At 42.2% G+C, this 22,216-nt stretch overlaps 1 protein-coding gene across 5 annotated transcripts in view; it reads right to left on the bottom strand.

Annotated features, from left to right (window-relative positions):
* Nucleotides 1-22,216, bottom strand: part of chchd3a (coiled-coil-helix-coiled-coil-helix domain containing 3a) — a 121,696-nt gene that overhangs the window by 75,438 nt on the left and 24,042 nt on the right. For all 5 annotated transcript variants that reach the window (XM_033615112.2, XM_033615111.2, XM_033615113.2 and 2 more), the window contains one exon: nucleotides 16,996-17,176. In XM_033615112.2, coding sequence (XP_033471003.2) covers nucleotides 16,996-17,176 — 181 coding nt within the window. The remainder of the gene's footprint in view (nucleotides 1-16,995; nucleotides 17,177-22,216) is intronic.

Below are 22,216 nucleotides of genomic sequence, written 5' to 3'. Positions count from 1 at the left end.
GCAGTGCCAATTAGCTGACAGGGTAGAGGCCTGGCGCAGAGTGCCAGCCACGGGCCCTGCCAATTAGAGCCTGACCTACCGTCTAACCCTAATGCTGGCACAATGTGTGGGCACCACACCCTGGGCAGGGGTGAGGTACGGCCGCCAATATGTAAAGGACGGTTGAGTGGACACCCGCCAAGACGTGAGGGAGAGAGCATTACAAAGACAGGAGACAGGAAGGAGAAAGAGTGAGAGAGAAGAAATGGACACGTGTATGTACAGTGGGGAACAATCAAAAGGGCAGTGGTGTAGACAGAATATCTGATCATTACGTTCACATCTCAGAGTACACAAACATTTAATTGCGTTGTATCCACTGAGCAAACAAGGAAGCACTCGCACTAAGATAAAACATGCCTGTACCTTTGCCATGAGCTCTTTAAAAGACTGAAGATTAAGAGCTTTGTATTTCCAAAAATACACAGGGAAACAGCTGATTGTCATTGTGTCAGTTTGTACTTTTTCAGTGGTTTTAATAATCCACAGTTATAGAGGGTATATAGTTTGTAAGGTCGCATGTAAAGTTAATATATCCACTGTGACTGATACATTTCCCCTCCAGGCCTATTAGATATGCAATTGTAGCTCCCCCTCTGGGCCAGTCAATGAAACTCTGATAATGCTGAATGGACCAAGATCATCAGTTGTGCCCTGAAGGATTTTCTATTAAAGGAAACACTGTACAGGTTTTTGTCAAGTGCCATTAAACGTCTGTTACAAAAGTGTAACACTAACCAAATACAAACTATATATTCCTTTGGATGTTTTCAAATATATTCAGAAATACAGCAGACATAGTATTCCATTACGGATTAAAGGTTTGTGTTTTTCTTTAACAGCTAAATAAGTAAAAACCTGAGGATTGACTTTCCTCAGGGCTGTAAACAGTTATGGAGTATATGACAGGAAATGGCAGTAAACATGGCATTTTATCCATCAAGTAAGTTTCGGTGTGGAAATCATAAGTTACCTACCTCTGAGCGCAGGTATGATCGTGAAAATGTCCCCCAGAAATGTACTCTTTGTTTGACTGGCAATCGAGGAGACGAATATCATTATGTACTTGTGTGTTCTTTTTTGATAGAGAAGAGAGTTGGTCGGACAGTTCTACAGAACAAATCCAAATATTTATAAGTTTCAAAAGTTAATGTCATCTCAAAAAGTAAAGGTCTTGTCAAATTTGTTAAAACTTTTAAAGAAAATCTTGAATAGCTTCTCTTGATTTGCTTTGACTTGTATGTATGTACACAAATTCTGTTTTATTTATTTTGCTGTGCATTGGCTGCCGCCTGTCCTGATTTGTTAATGTTATTTTTTGTTGTCTGCCCCTTATACCCCGGGGAGGGGTCAAAAGGAATAAATAAATGAAATGAAATTAAATCAGACTTGCACTCTACTGTATGCAGTAACACTGGTCTGATGGTGTGATTAACAGGTTTGCATGTCAAATTAAAGAACTGCCAAGAACCCTATGTCACCTCAAATTCCAACCTGCAAGAGGGTACAAATACCCTTTTTCCTCTTTAATGGAGACCAATTATGCTTTCCTTATTTTCTGTCATATATATAATATTACAATGATGGATGTTCATATTAAATGTGGCCAAAGTTTCAAATAACAAGGTAAACGTGTGCAGAAGTAATTCCTGTAAGCTCTGTTTCCAACTGTTTTTCGACTTAGGCTACAAGAGGGCGTCAATTTTTGACAGATTTCTTGATATAGTTGTCTGCTCCAGGCACACTACTGTGTTTACATTACGTAGCCTGCACTGCTACATGTAGCTCCATGCTAACGTCAGGTAAACGTGTAACTTGGTTGCCGATGTTGTAACTTTCTCCCCAATTTTGAATCATATTCCCCTGGAACATGTCCAGTTATGTTTGGAAGCTTTGACTTGTGATTTTTTTCATGGGAGAAAGCACTGCTATACACAGTCATTCCCCGGCTACAGGTAAACTGCTACAAGTAGCTACGTGCTGACATCAGGCAAACATGTAATCTTGGTCGCTGTTGTCACAGCTTTCTGCCCGATTTTGGATCATAATCCTGTTGTAACATATCTGATTGTGTTTACAAGTTTTTATAGATGATTTTTCACAGTGGCAAGTGCTGCTATTGTCCATTACAGTCACTGCCCTGCTGCAAGTACACTGCTACATATAGCTAGCTGCTAACATCAGGGAACTAGTAACCATGGCTGCTGTGGTTAATTTCCACCTGATTTCAGATCATATTCCTGCTTGAACATGTTCAGTTATGTTTGGAAGCTTTGACTACTGATTTTGTATGGGAGTAAGTGCCACTATACACGGTCACTCCCCAGCTACAGGTAAACTGCTACATGTAGCTACGTGCTGACATCACAGAAACATATAATCTTGGTTGCTGTTATCGTAACTTTCTGCCCAATTTCGGATTGTACTCTTGCTCGAGCATGTCTGATTGTGTTTACATGTTTTTATTGATAATTTTTCACAGTGGCAACTGCCGCTATTGTCCATTACAGTCATTGCCCTGCTACAAGTACACACTGCTAGCTAGATGCTAACATCAGTGAACTATTATCCATGTAGCCAATCGTTGTTTTTCATTTCTCCCCAATTTTAGATCATATTCCTGCTTGAACATGTCCAGTTTTATCTGGAAGCTTTTACTGGTGATTTTTAATGAGAGAAAATGCTGATGTATACAGTCATTTCTCAGCTGCAAGTACAGTGCTACATGTAGCTACAAGCTAACGTAAGGGAAACATGTAATCTTGGTTACTGTCATCGTAACTTTCTGCCTGATTTCAGATCATATTCCTGCTGGAACATGTCTGATTGTATTTAGAAATTTTTATTGATGATTTTTCTCAGTAGAAAGCGCCACTGTTGTCCGTTACAGTCATTGCCCTGCTGCAAGTACATCGCCACATGTAGCTAGATGCTAACATTAGGGAACTAGTAACCATGGATGCTGTTGTTTATTTCTCCCCAATTTCAGATCATATCCCTGCTTGAAGGGAAGCTTTTAGCTTTTAGTTGTGATTTTTCACAATAGAAAGTGTCTCAGTTGCAGTTATTGCCCTGACTGCAACAATGTTTTCTGGGGGAGGAGGTGCTAAAACTGTGTGTCTCATACAGAGGGTCATTACAGCTGTTCCAGCACAGCCAGTCTGAGGAAAATAGGGTTTTTTGACCATTAAAGCCTGCAGACATGTTCTCATTCTTAATAGAAGTACAGACTTGAAAATGAGCATTAACGTTTTTAGACTTTTGATATTGCCATGCAAAATACTATCGCGTCACTAATTAAAGTGTGTGTCCTACAAATAAATCAGCTCCTAAAAAGGAAAAATTGTGTGCCTCACAAACCTGTAGAATGCAGTATGATTCAGCTTCTCTGACGAACTGGTGGTCCTGTTTATCTAAGGTACTTTCATCTCTGGGTCAATCTATGATTCATGCCACATCACCCTAACCCCTTCCAGAACACATCTACAGAGCAAAAACACCCGAAAAATCATTTTCAACTTCATTCAAATCAAACAGACTGACAAATCTCTTAAATCCAGTAACATCAAGCCTGGCAGGGGTTATGCTTACAACAGCTCAGGGAGCTGGAGTCAAAGATAGGATGCAATTTGTCCTTGGTGAGCTGAGCATATCCACAAATATGTAAATCACAGTGTACCACTACCTCTCTTTATCTCATTCAAAAGTAAAAGACATGAGGACCTTTTCTCCCCTCAATCTTCTTTATACTCTGTGATGTGGAGAGAAAAAAAAAAGTTTAGAGAGAAAGAAATGTTTTTTTATTTCTCTCTCCTTTTTTTTTTTTGAAATACCACCAGCAGGCACCAATTCAAAACCCAGCAAGTCTCCTTTAATACCTGGGAAATTAAATTGTCAGCCCATTATCAGCCGGGTCCAGTCGGCTGTATCTAAAATGCAACAGCGCGCAACTGAAGTACACAAGATTTTCCAAAAGAAGCAGGACATTTGCTGGAGACTGCAGTTTTTAGAGGCGAGAGGAGCACAGGGGTGAGCAGAGGGGGACTTGCTGCATTAAAAATGTTAAGCTTTACCCAAAGTCATTTTCAAGCCAGCCAAGCATCAAATGGAACACAGTTTAAGGAAAGAGTAGGGACTGATTTTCTCCTGGAGCTCTGACAGGATGGACATGGTGTGTGTGTCTGAGTGTGTGTGGAGGGAGCAAACAAACATCCTTGGTATGCTGTATTATCCCTCACTGTGAAAGCAGAGGTGGTGAACAAATCACGGAACATCACATTAGCTGCTCGTATATGTGCGTGTGTGTGGGTATGAGAGGAAGAGATAAAGATGGAAACAAAGGGAGCAACAAAAGCATGATAAACAACAACGCTGATAGGCAGAACAAGGCTCTGGATATCAGCATTCTGTTTTTATTGGGCCTCATCTTCATATCAGCACACATTTATTTCACTGTCACATTAAAGTAACTCCAGTATTAGAGTTTATTAATGATGTTTCAGGTTTGTTTCCATTGATAGTTTTTGTCTATAACAGGCCTGTTTCTTCAATTCTGATCTGCTGAGAGACAGAAAAATGCTTATTTCTTCTTTATAAAGTCAACCATTTATACAAAGTCTACCTGTAACCTATATGGTCAGTGAACCATAAAAGGGCAATGCTTTATTGTAGACAGACTAGCAATCCTGCTTGCACTGCCAACTAGTGGTGACAACATGCTTTATTCAAACCCTGTACCCCTTTACTGCTGTAATGGCGTAGTCGGTGCAGTTTCACAGGACGTAGCAGTGCATCCTTCTTCCAGCTCTGTGACCGACTAAGCCTGTGAGTGTACATTTATACTTTATATGATAACCTGTGTGCACCTTTGTAGGAATGCAGAACATTAATACTGAATTACTTTGAAGACAACAGCAGATGAAGTGCTCATGTGGGTTGCAGTATCATGGTATCCAGGAAGGTGCTCTTTGGTCAGGAAGTGTAGTACATCTTGAAAAGAACAAAATCCAAGGAAACTCTTCTCTGGTGCAAAAGTTAAAAGGCCTTTATGAAATGGCTAGTTCATGATGAACATTAAAATCACCAACATGTTTCGGCCATGCTCACTGGCCTGATGAAGGCCAGAGAAGAGCTGCCTTGGATTTTGTTCTTTTCAAGATGTACTGAATTACTTTGGTTTGAAGAAACTGAAAGGTTGGACTGAGTGGGAAAGTATGGGCTAGTTTTTATTTCTCATGCTGCCATCACATGGAATTGGAAATGGCAGATGACAAAATAGGTATCATTCTAGCGGAAAGTGGGCAGAACAGTAAAATTAGGTGAGGCTAGAAGAGAATACCAGCAACCATCCATTTTCAACCACTTGTCGAAAGTCGGGTTGCGAGAGCAGCAGGCCGAGCAAAGCATTCCAAATGTCCCTCTCTCCAGCAAAGCTTTTCAGCTACTTTGGAAGGATCTCAAGGCGTTCCCAGATCAGACAAGATATGTAAATCATCCAGCTTGGTCTGGGTCTACCCCAGGGCCACCTACGCGTGGGGTGTGCCCTGAACACCTCCAATGGGAGGCGCCCACGAGGCATCCTGATCAGATGCCCGAACCACCTCAACTGACACCTTTCAACGCGAAAGAGCAGTGGCTCTACTCCGAGCTCCCTCCTCACTCTTTCTCTAAGGCTGAGCGAGGCCTTCTGAGGAAACTCATTTTGGCTGCTTGTAACCGCGATTTAAGTTACAATTAGGCATGAGGTCTCCTGGAGGTTTAATCTTGGAGTAAAGTCAAAGATTAGGTTATTTAACAACGGTGATAATTTTGCTAGCTTAATCAGCATGTGACGAGACAAACCAACACAAGGCAACAAGAATGCCAATCAGGCCACAACACACTGTGTGACGCAAGATGTAAAGCACCACCCCCGGATGAAGTTTGTAGGGAGTCTCTAATGTCATGCTACATTACAGCTGGGTGTTGTCACAAGTAGCATACCTGACCACACCCAACTGTGATGCAGGATGTGTTTAAGGATTCAAGACACTTTCGAGCTATAGAGGGCAGGGCAGCTATGTTTTTCTTCATTCCAAAACAAAATCCAGAGTGGAGTTACTGTAATAAATGAGGTAGTGCAAAACATGACTAGAAGTGGGGGGGGGGGGGGGGGGGGGGGCAACAGGACAACAAGAATCTTTCACACATACTGGTGAAACCATACACACACAGGGAGCAGGAACTCTTGTCTGCACAGAAAACCTCTACGACCACCAGCTTCTGTTGAATGGAAATAACTCACAAAGCCTAATGAGAAAACCTTGACCATCTAAAACAGATCTCATAAAAAGGTCACATTTTCATCACCGTCACTGTTTGGTGTGGATACTACTACTACTGTATGATTTATGGCCTATCCATTTTGTGATAGAAATGTTTACGTCTACATCTGTGTGTAACCCAGCTTCTAGTTTAAGGTATTTTTGTTATAACCCTCTTTCGTTTCGTAGCATATCTCCTTGACATAATTGTCTGAGGTCAACAGAAAATCCACAGGAAAAACAAATCAATGAATTAGCTTTTGGTTAGATTAACTTTTGGTTGCCCAGGGACTTAAACAAATCTAAACACATCCTGCCGCTGTATATTTGTATACTTTATACTGCTGCCTAGTGTCTCTCAATCAGTGTTAGCTTATGGGCTCAAATAGGGGAAAAAAAAGAGAAAGTTAATGTAAGATCTGAGTGTTATAGACCAGTTGCCAACAGTAGACAAAACCATTGCCGCCAGGTAGACCCCACCTAGGCCAGTGTTTGCAGCTGGGAAAGATTGATGACTCTTGGTTTGATTGAAAAGTCTGCCTCGGGGTTAGAGCCTGTGTCTCGGTGAAACGCTGTGGCCGGTGATTGATTGGCCACTGGGCCAGTTTGGCTCCGCAGGGAGCAGAGTCGTTGAAAATCAAAAGGAGGGGACGGCGGAAGTCTGTGATTTCATTAAAACACAGATGTGTGGACTGACAGATGGCTGTGGACTGTGAATAAGTGCACGACTCGTGTGATTGTATATCTGACTGTCAAAACTCATCATTTGTCAGTACATAAAGAGCAGGTTATATTCACACTGAGCTCATTCATTCACTGGTCTCTTCTGCTTTGACTTCAGTCGGCACCCACAGCAAAGAATCACAGATTCCTAATTGATGTTGCCGGGAATTAAGCACTAACTGACCTGTTCTCTAATTAAGGGTTTATTTGTGTGTAATGACTCTACTAAGTAACTCCTTGATGAGGCCATCTTGACCAAACAAAGCCAACAATGAGAGTTCTTCCACACCAGGCTGTCTGCTCATTAAATCACACTCATTGAGAAATTATTCTGAATGACCACATGATGAGGAGTTACAGTCTGTCTCTATTATGCTGCCAAGCATGTTTGAGACAAAACAACACAGTGAGAAGTGTTGAAACTATTTTCTTTTCAAATTCGACCAGATTGACCCTTTGCTGTTTGTAGCCACTGTGATCTCGGGAGATATTTTCTCCTGCTCTGGACAAGCAGGTATAATCAGCAGTGTAAAGAGTGGAATAACAAATGACAAACTATGGACTACAAAAGGCTCATTTAAATGTCAACCATTCAAACGGCCATTATGTGTGCTTGTTTTTGATCCTCCCAAAAGCTAATCAAAGAATGCAAACAGGTGAAAACAACAAGGAACAGGAGCCAATGCAGAAAACTTAATTATACCACTGTGCTTCTAACTAGGGCTGAAACTAACTCCTATTTTAAGTGGCAATTAATCTGTTGATTATTTTCTCAATTAACTGATCAATTGTTTAGTCTATAAAATGTCAGTAAATTAAGAACAGTTTTTCTCAAAGCCTGAACTGACATCTTCTTTTGTCCAAACTCCTAAGATGTTTCGTTTAATGTCATAAAAGGAGTAAAGAACCTAGGAAATATTCACATTTAACAGGCTGGAATCAAAGAATTTTGACTTATTTTTCTTTAAAAAAAATTGCCCAAATCTATTAAAAGGTTATCAAATAAGTTGGTTGACAACTAATTGATTAATTGTTGCAGCTCTGCTTCTAACTACCACAAACCCCTTGTGTACTCCAGTGTTCCCCTTCCTCTAACTGTGGTTCCCCCCTGAGTGGCAGAACATGTGTGAGCGCCGACACTGAACATGTTCCCCTCCGACAACAGAACACCAGGAACCCAACAACAGTGACAATGACAACACACACCCCTGCCTACACTGCTGTGAAGTTTCAATTACGGCTAGACTTGTGGCTGGCTACTGCCAGTCTGCCTGACAGGGAGGCGAGTGACTAGCAGTGGAAAAGCCTGAAGGACAAGCACTCCCACCACAGTGGTGGGAACCATCCAGGGCTCCGGCTTCATTTAACACCACTGCTATTAAAGCAGTGTTGCATTAAATGGCAAGTTATGATGCCTAAAATGTGTGCTACAGAATAAGATATGAAAAATGTTTGTTTCAACATACTTCTACCATACGAGCTATTATAGAGACAGTTCATCCCAAAATCAAAAGTACTTTTTTCCCTCTTACCTACAGTGCTATTTAACAATCTAGATTGTGTTGGTGTGAGTTGCCGAGTCTCTTGAATGTAATGCAGCTTGCCAGGACTGCAAAAATTAATTCAAATTCAACCAATCCTTGTGAATTATGTGCGATCTTGCAACTTTGTCCGATCTCTGCAACTTTTCCACATCACCTAATATAGCAGTCCACCAGCATAATGTCACCAAACTCACTTCTTTGTTTCTGGTTATGAAGATGCAGACATATGGGACACGAACGTCTCACATTTACTGACAAAAATTACTGCAAAAAACCGGGCAAGGCAATTATCTGATGTCCTGCATGAAGGCAGGGGTAAACAGTTTTGCAACACATACAATGCTGTGGTGAAACACAAACAATATAGAATGATGAACACTCTTCGACAGCAAAACCTGCAGAATGGCTGAAACACTTTGACAAAAGACAAGACAAATCGCCATGTTAGAGGCTGTTGCATCCAGATCTATTGCACATGCTGGAAGAATCAAAATGAGTTCAATCAAATTCGCATGTTACCGGTAACACACACTTGGCTTTGATTCTTAATAAATTATACTACACAAAAGACAAAGCAACTGTTTCTGCAGTTTTCACCCTGCCCCGTTATGTCAATGCAAAAAAAGGGCCTAAAATCACAATTTTTTGGAAAGCTGCCACGACATCAGGCATTTTATTCCGCAACAGTCCCAACACAGTCTGTTGAGTTTTTAAGATGTATATTTTTGGTCCTTTGAGCATTACAAGCTGAATGCCATCTAGTTCCATTATATTCAAGAGAAAGCAGACATCTCTATGGCTGATATCTCCAACACTCTGCAACTCACACCAAAACAATTTACGCTGATAAACAGCACTACAGGTAGGAAGAGAAATATGTAATTTTGACTTTTGGCTGAACTGACCCTTTAATTTGGTGAGTTGGCCACAAAACCCAGCTACAGCATTCATACAAGCACAGATGAAAAGACAGGGAGTACAACGGAAATTCAATTCAAGTAAAACATGTTAAGAACAGTGGGCATTCAACTTGTGCAAGACTAGAAAAAAAGGAGTTGCATTTCTCTAATTTTTGCTGTTTTTACCATAAACAAAATGCATATAATTTCTGACAAATTACTGTTAATGACTTCCCAAAATATGCTGAAATTAAAGGTGGTTTTGGTTCTTTTAGTACTTATTATGGCAAGAATCAGAAAAGGTGCACAAAAAGAACCAGAATCCAAAATCAATAAAATCCAAACGCTATCCAACCCTGAGTCTAAACCCATGTCTCGGGGCAATTCCCCAGAATGGGTGTTGGCGTAATTGGTGCAGCTATGGTTGCAGAGGTTATGGTCATTATAGGTGAGCATGGGGAGGCATAACTGCTCACAGCATCGCTCTCTTTGTGTATGAAGTAGAGGAGGGACTGTATGGGGTCCTGCCGCTGACCGTGACCTGTATCTTAATGAGGAGGACAAATCAATATCACGCTGGACAAAGAACACAACCGCTACAGCTGCCATAGACAAATGTTCTTTTTCAGTGGCAATGAACATGAGAGCAGCGCTCGGGTCAATTCAAATTCAATTAAAACATTCATAAGTGCAATAAAATCACAGATACAATCACATCGATATAAACAGTACACACACACACACACACACACACACACACAGAGGAAACACTTTTCTTTACAAGAAAAATAACATTTCTAGCCTTTCAATTTTGAGCTACAGCATTTCATTTCTCTTCCCTTCTTCTTATTTTTTTTAAAAATAAATCATCTTATAGTTTCAGATAGGACACTGTTTCAATACACCTTTCTTACTGCTCACATTTCAAAACCACAACTTCAGGGCATCCTAGCGGCCTAAACAAACTCCCTGGATAAAGTCCACTTGGGGACAACAACTGGGAGGCAATTGTCACACTACATTCCCGTCTCTCTCCCTGTGTTTTCTGTTTCTTTCCCATTGTCTATATTAAACCAACAGACGTGAAAACAAAGCAGTCCTTCGCAGTCGGACAGATAGATTGATTGATGACACATGTAATGTTTACTCATGTAGCCAACGTGCTCTTTAACTTTTTTACTTCCAAAACAATATCAATTCTTTTGACACTAAAACGGCGAGTGGGCTGACATGAATCAAAACACTCTGACTTGTTTCAGTAATTTTCAAAAAAAGCAAGTCATTTTCTGGGAACACAGCAGAGAAATGTGTCACTCACCAAGATGATTTTCTGAGTCAACACCAGATTGCTGCAAAGCCTGAAATTGTATTTTTTTGCTTAACTTGAGTTAAACAGAGAGAAAGGTGCAACATTATGCATGTCAAGAAGTTTTACTGACAGCTTCTCAAAAGGTTGGTGGTGCTTTTTGTGGTTGGTGCTGGACAGTGATGGCCTGTGGCTGCAAGCTACTCATCCAAATGAGTGCTATCAACTCCCCTCCTGATGACTCCTGCTCGCTGGCCAAGACAAAATTCCAGCTATCAGACCTCCTGGCCCACCTCACAGTAATTATTGCTGTCTTTTACTTGTTTTACTTGATATTTAAGGTTGAAAAAATGTCCCTTAATCATGGATAGGTCACGGTCATGGATAGGTCAAGGTCAAACCTTGACCATGGATAGGTCAAGGTTTTGTTTCTGAATGTAGTGGCGTCATTTCCACTTAAAAAGGTTGTTTATCATTTCATAGTTGTTTATTTTTCAGAGACCGCACATTATTCGCTTTAGTTGTAGCAGGTAAAGTTGTGGCGAGACACACTTTAAGTTCTCTGTCAGAGATCAACACCATCAATCTGGCGGCGAAGATGATGCAGGGACACCAGACACTCACTCTGCTCAAGTAAAAGGCTGTGGTCAAGCCAAATATCCCTTGCATATCCGTCGTCAAACAAGCTCCTGCTAAAGTTGGAGTGCTCGCATATTCTGACCTCTATGGTAAATGCATTGAAACGGCCCAGGATACACACGTGACTACAGCTGTTCAGAATAAGCTTCTGACACACAGGAAAATTCATAGATGAGAACGAGATTAATTGGATTATACTCAGGTGGAACACTGGATTTTCAAATGTCGGCATCAGTAAACAGGAAAAGATGGAGAAGATTGGCACAATCAAACAACCTGATAGCCACTGTACAGGCGTCGGATAATAAACTGGACGACTTCCATGCCCACATCAGTTTCCAACAGATATCAGGACCTGTAATATCCTGATTCACCAAAACTTTAATAAATCCTGGATAGCAGCATTCAACCAGGAGGAGGCGTGTGCTTTATGGTGAATACGGACTGGTGTGACAGTGGGAACGTGAGGTGTTGTCCCACCACAAGAGGAATAAACACTCTGGATCCCTGCTATACACCATTCAGAGGCTGCTGCAGAGCGGAGCTACTGCCTGTGTTCAGGAGGAGTGATCATGCAGCAGTGTTTCTGAGGTCAAGATATGTAAACAAATTACAGTGCGTCCCCGCAGAGATGTTAGAGATGGAGTCAAACAGAGTCTGGAGTATGTTCAAGGACCTAAATTTGAAAATCCTTGGTTTGGGCAAGAGGAGTGGTATTGGTTAGGGTTAGGGTAAGAATGTCAGGGTAAGCCCATCAGTGGCAGAGTAAGGCAAACCATTCCTTCACTTTCCTTGTATTTTCAAATTTGCTTCCAGGACACCACTGTCACAACATCACTGAAGACATCAATGAGTCGGTGGTGGATTCAATTTTTTAAAACATCACAAACAACTACAATCTACACCCTTTTTTACATTGTCACTCTTGGCCACACCGAGTATAGCCATGCCATGCCATGCCGATTTGTGTTTTCATTGTCAGTTTAGACGCACATAGCCACACCAAGCCATACCGGTGATGGACCCTGTCTGGAGTAGGTCCAAAAGCCAGGCCGCCCACCCTCAAGTGGGAAGCGATGACGTCTTGCCAACCACAGCCAACCCCTGACAACCCCCGTCTCCCTTCCAAACAAGAGTGTGTGTTGCCAGACTACTCATTTCTGTCTGCAGGAGACCTGTGTTCAGCTCTCGGTACTTTTGTAGGTTCTAACTGAATCTCTGGTTCGGAGTTAAGTTTCTCTCCTGCATCCTGTTTTTACTTAAGATATTTACTTTATTTTACTGTTTCATGTTCGCTATCCGCTGTATTAGAAGTTGTGTGAAGTTGCTGCTCTGAACTTGACATCTCCTTATTTTGGTGCTTCAAAATAATAGTTTATACATAACACAATAATGGGGGACTTTTATTGTGAACAATCAATAGGAAATGAAATGTGTTTATCATCGAATTGACAGAACTTTTTTAGCAGCTTTTCTTCAATAAAGGCAAGTGTAATAATACAACAGGGAGTAAAGTAAAAGCAGAAACAGCCACAGTGAGATGCTGAAGAGCTGCAGACAACAGGCTCTCACTGCTCCTCTGCAAACAGCTCACCTCCAACAGGTAAACTTCTTTTACCTGCCCTGCTGTGGAAAAACACATGCAGCAAAAATAGCAGGGGACTTTAGCTGTGGATCAGCGCTCTGCTTTAAAACGTCATCACTCAAGACGAGCCATCATCAGTTTGAGACACACCTTCAAGAAGGTTGCCCTGTTGTAATGGAAATGCAAATCCCTGCTGTGCTGGGCTGACGGCCCAAAGCAAGCAAAGCCAAGCCAAGCCTGCCAATGGCTGTCGAAAAGGGGCACAGTACTACAGTTCATTCATTCCACAGCCAGAAACCATGGACTACCAGAACAATCCAGGATGCCATAAACACACTGCAGCCAGTCTGGAAACACAGACAATTATAAAGCAACAGGTTAGACTGTAAGAAGAGGCAAAGAGGGGCTAAATTACAGAGCACATGTTGAAGGAGCTGACAGGATCACATTTCACTGGAGTTGTACCAAATATGTTTCCATCTGACAAATAAATCAAGTCAATAACTATTATTATACAGGTGCAGCACTAAAGCATCACTAAAATACTGTTTTACGTAAGCAAGAATAAAGGGAAAGTCTGAATTTAAAAAGAAAACAATTGTATTCTTACATAAATTGTTCAAGGACACAACAGTGTAGCCTTTAAGATAATACATGTGGTGTTAACAGGTTTACTGGGAGAAAGGACTGAACAAATCACCTCTGAAAGCTCTATCAGCCCCCAGATTATGTGCTTAGTACAGCAAACTACAACCGCTCCCTGGAGCTCTGTCTCAATCAACTTATTGACTTTGCTCAGCAATCAGAACCAGTTTCACCTTCCAATCACTCATGCTTATGTGCTTATATGTGAAACATGTGGGGCAGGAGGTGTTCCTTTACTTAATGAGAGGGGTGGTTAAAAGCACCTCGTGTGAAAGTGAACAAAAAAGGTTTATATACTCAAATTCTGAGATGATCTATCTTAAAAGTAGCTCTTTTTTTCTTTTTGAGTAAAAAGCAATAAAAGTCTCACACTAAGACACAGAGGGGCCGAAAGACAGACAGACAGGCTGGAGACAGAGACACACACACAAAAGACCTTAAAAACATGTTTTATGTTTCATCAAAGATGAGTTCACTGCGGGTAGAGGACAAACACAGAGTGAAATCACAATGGGTGGGGAGACGTCTTGGGCTAGAGGCTGCCTTTTAAAAACGGAAAAGTCCATTTCCAGTTGAAAAGAACAGTGGCTGTGTGGAAGCGTCTGACTTGACAATTACATGAGTGGCGCGAACGGCACTGCGCCTCCGCTGATAACCCATCGGATTCTATTAAAACTCCAGCACTCCAAAAGAATGCTCAAACTGAGGAAATTATCACACAGGCACACACGCACGCGCCCACACACAATCTCTCTTACACACACACAATGCTAAAACAGTAAAACCCTCTGACAATGATTCTTTTGCTGCAATGTGTTCTTTGAAACTTGGGCAGAAATCTGGAAAAGACCAAAATAAAAAGCAGAATTTGAAAATACGCCCCCTTCATGCAGCTCTCTTATCTTTGTGCTAAGCCCCTCCCACCAGACAACCGCTGGCATATGCACGTGCTTCATACAGTAACCAGGTGTTTCCCGTACATTGGTTTATTTAACCTTGCTTCAGTGTAGAGTTGCACACAGCGCTTTCACTTGGCCCCACCTTACCCTGTTCTTTATCTCTCAGTTTATCAGACCACAAATGAGACCAGAATTAGCTAGCTAGTCATGCCACACTCCCTCCGTCTCATTCCTCACCGGTGTGGACTGCTTCCCTCGGAGGAGAGCAGGTAGCAGCTCGGGAGATGAACACTCAAATGATGACTCAAATTTGGCCAGCACAAACCCCCCAGCGCCAGGTATCACACCGGGCTGGTGCTAGGTCTAACATATGTTAAGGCAGCAACAGAAAGTTTGCTGATGTGGCAGGGTGTCAAGGCTGGCCAGTCTGCCTTTGCAAGCTGCATTTGCGCTGGCTGGTGGCCCGTCTCCAGAGCTGCTGCCACTTTCCTCCCACCGAGGTGGTCTATATGGGCGGGGAGTGAGGCGGGGAATACACTGTGATCTAAGGCTTTAGCTAACATTAGCTACATAAACATGAACTTGAAGGCTCTGGGTGGCAAAAGGTTAAACTATTAGCAACATTTTCTCTTCATCTCTGAAATGCTTTGCCAATACGGACCCATATTTTGTTTTGTTTATTAACAGACTGTTTTTGTTAAGTCTGTCTTAAGTTTTAGGTTGCTTTGCAGTGTTGGCAGCTGTTGTCAGTGGTGGAATAGCAACTTTCTGGCTACTGAATCAGGCTATCACTGAAGGGATGAACACCTGTGATTGGTCAGAGTCGTTCATTAGATTTTCTAGAGCCTGAAAAACAGAGCCAAGAGGGGGTAAAGAAGTTTTCTCTCAGACCACTTGACATACGATATGCTTAAATTTTACGATGGTATTTTTGCCAAATAAAACTGCCAACCCCAGCTTTCAGGATGTCGAGACAAAGTGTCAGGAGACTATCAACTGGATTTAGACTTAAAATATAAGTTACAGAAAAAGAATGAAGCAAAGACTGTATATCACCGTGTGTGTGTGCTCAGCCTCATACTGAATGCCACTATGGTGTTGCTATCTGTAGTCTCAAAGGCTGATAATGGCTCTAGGTTAGCCTTGGGGCCACAAGCAAAAGCTTCATAGCGTATAGGAGGATAAGTTCTCTTAAGTACAAGGAGTTAGTACTTCAGGAGCACATAGGCAATGACACGCACAAGGACTCTCCTCAATGACAGTTCAGTAAGACCCGCCACCACCCACGATGCAGCTCATATATAACAAATACAAAGCAGGTGTAACAAGTCTTGCCCGTCCTTCCCTGCTCCCCTCGTTTGTCCTGTCTCCCTCTCTATGAAAAACAACAGAAATTAAATTACAGAAAACCTACAACTGAAACGGCTTTCTTCACAGATGCTGAAGGGAATAAAACATCACATCATGTGTCTCCCTCCCTCGCCGTCTTTTTTTTTTTTTTTCTTCCTTTCATTTTGATCGCCGTTCCAAATGAGGGATCCCTCATACACTTGTCCTGCGGCGTGGAATCATGTCAACGCTCCTCTCCTTCTCCCTCTCTCTCTCAACAAAATGATTCATTTTTCTATTACGGCGATGAGCGTGTGAAATGAGCTATATAATCAATAGCATAGGTTTGTAAACAGCAGCCGCACTCGAGGGAAAATGTGTTTTCTTTTTGAAAACAATACGCTGCCTGTGTATGTGTGCGCGTGTGGTAAGGAACGCTCATCTGACAATGTTTACAAGGGCAATTTACAGGAAATAAAGACACAGGCTGCCCAAAATGAAGGTAGCTTTTATAATGCAGCAGGACGAGCCGGCATAGACACGGAGGACAAAAATATTAAACTACAAGATGTGGATACAAAGAAGGCTTTACCTGCCGTTTCTTTTTAAAAACACACTTAAACGGTGCTCCAGGTTTGCATTATGTAGATAAAGCTTCGATGTCTTGACAATAACTGACTGTTACATTTACTGTGTGCGTGCAGGGAGGGTGTGAGTCGACACAGTCATGACGGTTCTATGAATTACTGCTCACAGCGATGCTCACACGCTCACAGCCCTGACATTTGTCACTGTACCAGGCATGACCTGTCGATTACACCAAATAGGTTCACCTCTGTGTGTCTGTGTGATAGAACAGGAACAAGTGAATGTAAAATGGGACCTGTCTTCATGTAAAAATTGCTCTTATCAGTGAGTCTGTGCTTGCAAGGTCATTCAGTTAAAGTGTTCTGTTTGATAGCGTGGTGCACGTTTATTCAGCTGACTGTTAAAATGTATAAACCTGTTTGACAACATAAAAAATACAGGTGAAGTTCAAAGTAGCTGCCATGTATCAGCGCATGTTTGTGGACAGGCAGACTTACGTAGAGTTGAGCGCGGAGCCTCTCGTCCTCAGTGGCGATCCTCTCTCGTATTACAGCCTGCTGGATGCTCTCCTGTGCCACAGCCCGCTCCACGGACAGGATCCTGGACACTTCATCCTGCACCTGGGACTGGGCATCGGACTGAGCCTGGGCTGCTGCCCGGTCCTTCTCCGCCTTAATCCTGTGAAGCATCAACATTTTTCACGATTAAAACAAAACCAATTCAAAATGCTAAATGTTTATGAAAACATTGCACAAGCTTATGTAACTCCCGACTGTACTTGAGGTACTTGCTTCTCAAATTTTCAGTGTACAAAGTTGTAATGTCCACAGTATGTTGCACCGTCGACTTCACTGCAGTCCCTTTGTGCTGCTATACCATACCATAAGCTCTGTTGCAGGTTTCTTAATTGTCAGCAAAACTTATCAAGGTAATGTCTATATATTGTATGATATTGCCATTGTGTTTACATGTTTGTTAGTATAAAAACATCACCAACGTCATAGGCCTAAGCCAAACGCATGGCAAGAAAACTATGAATGAAAGAAATGGACTTGGTTTCAAAGTCGAACTCCACAGCTCCAGTGTGGGAACACTTTGGGTTTAGGCCGAATAACAGAGGAGAGGCCGATACCGTATAAAAGCCAGTAAGTCAAATTTATTTAAAAAAAAATAGTCGTCTAAAAAATAGTGGCAACGATGTGTATTGTTCTTTAACTTTCCTGTTCTTTTACTTTTTTTCTTTTTCTGTCACCCTGATTTATGTTTACTTAACCCATGTTTCTTTGGATACACTGATGAAGAAGATGAAAAAAAAAAGCGCCCGACATCATCTCTTTTTTCATTATCTTTTCCCCATTGTCCAACCAGATGATTTGAGAGATGGGCCTTCTGTGGTGGTCACGAGAAAAAGTTTACAGTTGGTAAATAATGGAGGAGAAACTGGTGGTAGCGGTCGCTGGATACCCAGAGCTATACGGCCTGACGGGAGACAGCAGGTTGTCAGAATGCCCCCATGTCATCCTGGACCAGCTGCTGGTACTCCCTGTGATCCACCATCTTTTTTTAGGATCTCATGTACCCACACAGGTCTCCGTTTTCCTGTGCCCAACAAACTATGTGCTGACAGCCTCTCACCCTCAATCGCCCTCATTTAGCACTGCACTCTATATATCTAGAGTGCAGTGCATTTAGCACTGCACTCTAGATATATATACTGAAAAACTGCAATTGAAAAAGACTTTGAGTAGAAAAGAATGGCAAAACAGCTAAACTAAAAGTTACTCTGCTCTACTTGTTGTCATTATTACATATATCTAACTTAAAACTATTCTTAAGAACTTAAAGTTTGTTGCCCTTTGCTTGGGTTATTAAACTATTATCATCACATAACTGCCATAAAATTATCAATTGTTAAATGTAATTATTTCTGGGACACTATCCACCAAAAGTAGTTATCATGACAGGCCTTAATAGCAAAATATTTTAAAACTTAAATTCCATAAAACCATAATCTTGTTAAATTATTTTATGGGTATATGATAGTAAGCACTTTCAGAGCAGCAGAGTTGTTTTGTATCTGTGTATTTTTGGTGCATATAGCACCACCTATGTTCATACGCTTGTTGTGCTGCATGCTGCAATGCTGCATTGTCTCCCAAAAGAATTAAAAGGTCACAAATGCAATTACAGTGCTAATGAAGCACAGATATAGGCCAATACACTTGTATATTGATTTCCAACCCTAATGTCAGATTCATCCACACACACGTCGTGCTGTTTCACAGTTTGCAAAGAGGGGGCAACACTGAGAAGTTAAAAAAAAAAAAAAAATCTAGAAAAATAAATAAAATACAACAGTCAGCTGACACCTGTCAGACAGTTCAAATCAATTCACATCATTTCCAAATACCTTACACGTAAGAGTGATTTGAGTATAAATAATAAACAGCACAACTGTTCCCAAACAAGGATCATCAATCCAGTGAAGCAGTGATGTAGACAGAGACAGTATGCTCTCTGCAGACACAGGACCACGATTTGAACCCTGTCACTGGGTTCTCATAGTTGCCTAGCAACGCACTCCTTACTCGGCGACAGTGTGCTTGATTGGAGAAGAGAAGGAACGTCCCTGAAACCCTGAAAGTCTTCCTCTGCTAGGAATCAAACAGTAGTGGCAAGGTAGAATAAACACAGAACAGACGGAGCGAGTGCCTGAGTGAATTATGACAGACTGAATGACGATGGCGAGGATGTTAATAAACTTCTGCCTCGGAAAAATCCTAAGAGAGCCCTGAAACGCAGCCATGGTGAGAAGGAGGCTGCCTGAGAGTGATGCGCAGATAGGAAGACGGTTCGATGCAAAATTCCTTCACATATATGATCCATCAGTTGTGACTGGGGAAAAAAACTTAGTTGTTTTTATCGGGTGAAACATTTAAATTACATTTTTTTCTTTCATTATTTTCATGGCTGTAAAGGTGCCACATTTTTGTTTTATTCATGACCACTTAAGTTAAATGCATGACTCATTTACAGCTTCATCAGGTTTGTGCTTTGGTCATTATGATCATTTAAGTGCGTCATCCCTGTTGTCAAGTGTGTGGTAACAGGCGCACATACAGTCTGTGTCTCTTTCTCCTCTTGGCTCTGTTTTTCTTGATATTACAAGTGCCCACTGATCTGTCAGTGTGAAGGGTTTTCATCTTTTATTCCATTTCAAAAATCTCATTCATCTTTTCACTCACCAGTGATTATACCCAAAATCTAGACAATGAGGAGTGTTGACGGACAGATTAGTCTAACTGATCACCATCCCATGCCTGTGGCTTCGAGGAGATGACGGGTAGGTCTAATAAAAATATGTCTGATGTCTTAAAGCTGCCGTTTGCCCTGCAACACCACTAAATGTCAGAGAGCAGGGGGGAAGGAAAGCAAGAGACGAGACGGAGAAAAAGACAGAAACAGAGAGAGGGGAAGTAGCGAGAGTGAGCAGTGGCGACATGACATGTTTGGCCCTGAGGAAGTGAAGCAGAGAGGGAGTGAGGCAGAGAGTGGGAGAAAGAGATGGAGGGAGACGGAGAGAGACCAGCCATGTCCAGTCTCACAGTCCACTGGGCTGCACACGTCAGCACACTCCATCCATCATCGGGCTCCAGCTCACGCACACACAGACACACACAGGGAGCCTCCTAATGGCCTTTTACATTCACCATTTCCCCACAATCAACGCCTGCCTGCACTGCTAATGCACCTAAGCTACCTTTACTCAAGAAGCTTTCGCTGTTGCTATCACTACTACTTTGACAGAGAGGTGACAGTATACCTGGTTTTAAGAAATGGACTTTGGTGGTAGTCACGTGGGCCGACTTTGGCAATCAGCATGAAATATAGACCGTTATAGCAAATGTACAGAATATTTATTTTAAGTGGAAGGAGTCTCTGTCTGTCCTTCGATTTTCTCACCAACCGCTCATCTGATCAACTTCACACTTGGCAGGTGTATCGCTGAGGACCCAAGGAAGTGCAGTGTTGAGTGAGAGCTCTTGAGATTTACAAGGCATATCTATAAGTGGTGCGGTATGTACATGTGGTGTAGTGTATTGAGAGGAGAGTCCTATTAACTGTTACACAGCCAAACGGCATGCTGGGTACAGCTCACTCTCTGTCGCTCCCTCTAGTACATAAAGAGGCAAAGTCCTTCCTGTACCAGAGGATCACCATAGGACCTTATTTTGGAATAAATATGGCAGTTAATGGCTATAAACACATGATTTTTTGATTCCATTTGTGCCACATCGTTAACACATTAAATCCCTTTTGAAAAGATGAGTTGTGATGAGTGACTTGAACCGGGAGAAGTCGTTGCAGTTTCGAATGTGTTTGGGGAGAGTTCCAGAGGAAGGGGGTAGCTATGGAGAAAGCTCTGTCGCCCCCAGGTCCTGTGCTTGGTCCTGAAAGATGAAGTCAAGAGGTTGGCATTAGCAGAGCGGAGACTACGGGAAGGAGTGCGGTGGTGGAGCAGGTCAGTGAAGTAGGAGGGGGCCCGGTTATAGAGGGCTTTATAGAGTGAGACGAACTTTGAATCGGATGCGTTGTGGGACACTGACGCTATGATGCCTGTAGGTTTCATGCTGGGATATAAATCAGGTAAGACCATGTTACATCTCTGCAGGGCACATATCTAAGTTATCTAGCTAGCTCGCCATTGTTGGTGATAAATACTGTGCAAGACGAGAGATGTAGTTCATTGAGGGGTTTCGTCCATCCATCCATTTTCATTTGCTTATCTGGGGCCAGGTCACAGGGACAGCCGGCCAAGCAAAGCACCCCAGACATCCCTCTCCCCAGCAACACTTTCCGGCTCCTCCTGGGAGATCCCAAGGCGTTCCCAGGCCAGACGAGATATGTAATCCCTCCAGCATGTCCTGAGTCTACCCTGGGGCCTCCTACCAGTGGGACGTGCTCCGAACACCTCTAAGGGAAGACACCCAGAAGGAATCCTGATCAGGTGCCCGAACCACCTCAACTGACCCCTTTTGACATGAAGAAGCAGCAGCTCTACTTCAAGCTCCAAAAACATTATCTCTCTTTCACCATAAACTGTGCATATTTTTTCCGAAATATGATCCTATGGGGGACACTGGAAGGGGAAGGACTTTGCTTATCTATTCAACAACAGATGAAGAAAGAGAGACCGGAGATGTCACAATGTAGCAAACTCAAAGTATCGGCGATGCAACTTTAGAAATGAACGCTTTTATTTCCTGGAAATAGCCTCGTCCCAAATAGCTAGCAGTTAACAAATGAAGTGTATTCTAGCACTGCTAGGAGACGCAAATATGCCGTGGCAGGTGAGTTGCTCTGGACTTAAGGAAGCGCAGTGTCGAGTGTGAAGCTGTTTGAATGAGTGACAGGTGCAAGCAGTCATACCAGAGGCCAAGCAATCGACTTATTTTGAACGGGCACGTTTTGAAAGGGCACTAAAATACAACAGCACTGCAGCTAAAAAATTCCTGAAGTACAAGAAATGGAGAAAAAAAAGGATAAAACAATTCTGCTACAGTGAATTCAAATATACTGTACCTGATAAAGACTTGTCACAAAGACTTTTTCTGCACTCATTAAATTATTTAATGTGTACGTGCTGAAAGTGTGCAGATATTTTAAGGACAACCAGCACTCTCCAATGTTGACAGCAACACTGACACTCAGGAGTGC

This window comes from Epinephelus lanceolatus, chromosome 23 (genome assembly GCF_041903045.1).
Source record: "Epinephelus lanceolatus isolate andai-2023 chromosome 23, ASM4190304v1, whole genome shotgun sequence".
In the NCBI taxonomy this organism is placed as follows: Eukaryota; Metazoa; Chordata; class Actinopteri; order Perciformes; family Serranidae; genus Epinephelus; species Epinephelus lanceolatus.
This window is presented reverse-complemented; position numbering and strand designations above follow the sequence as displayed.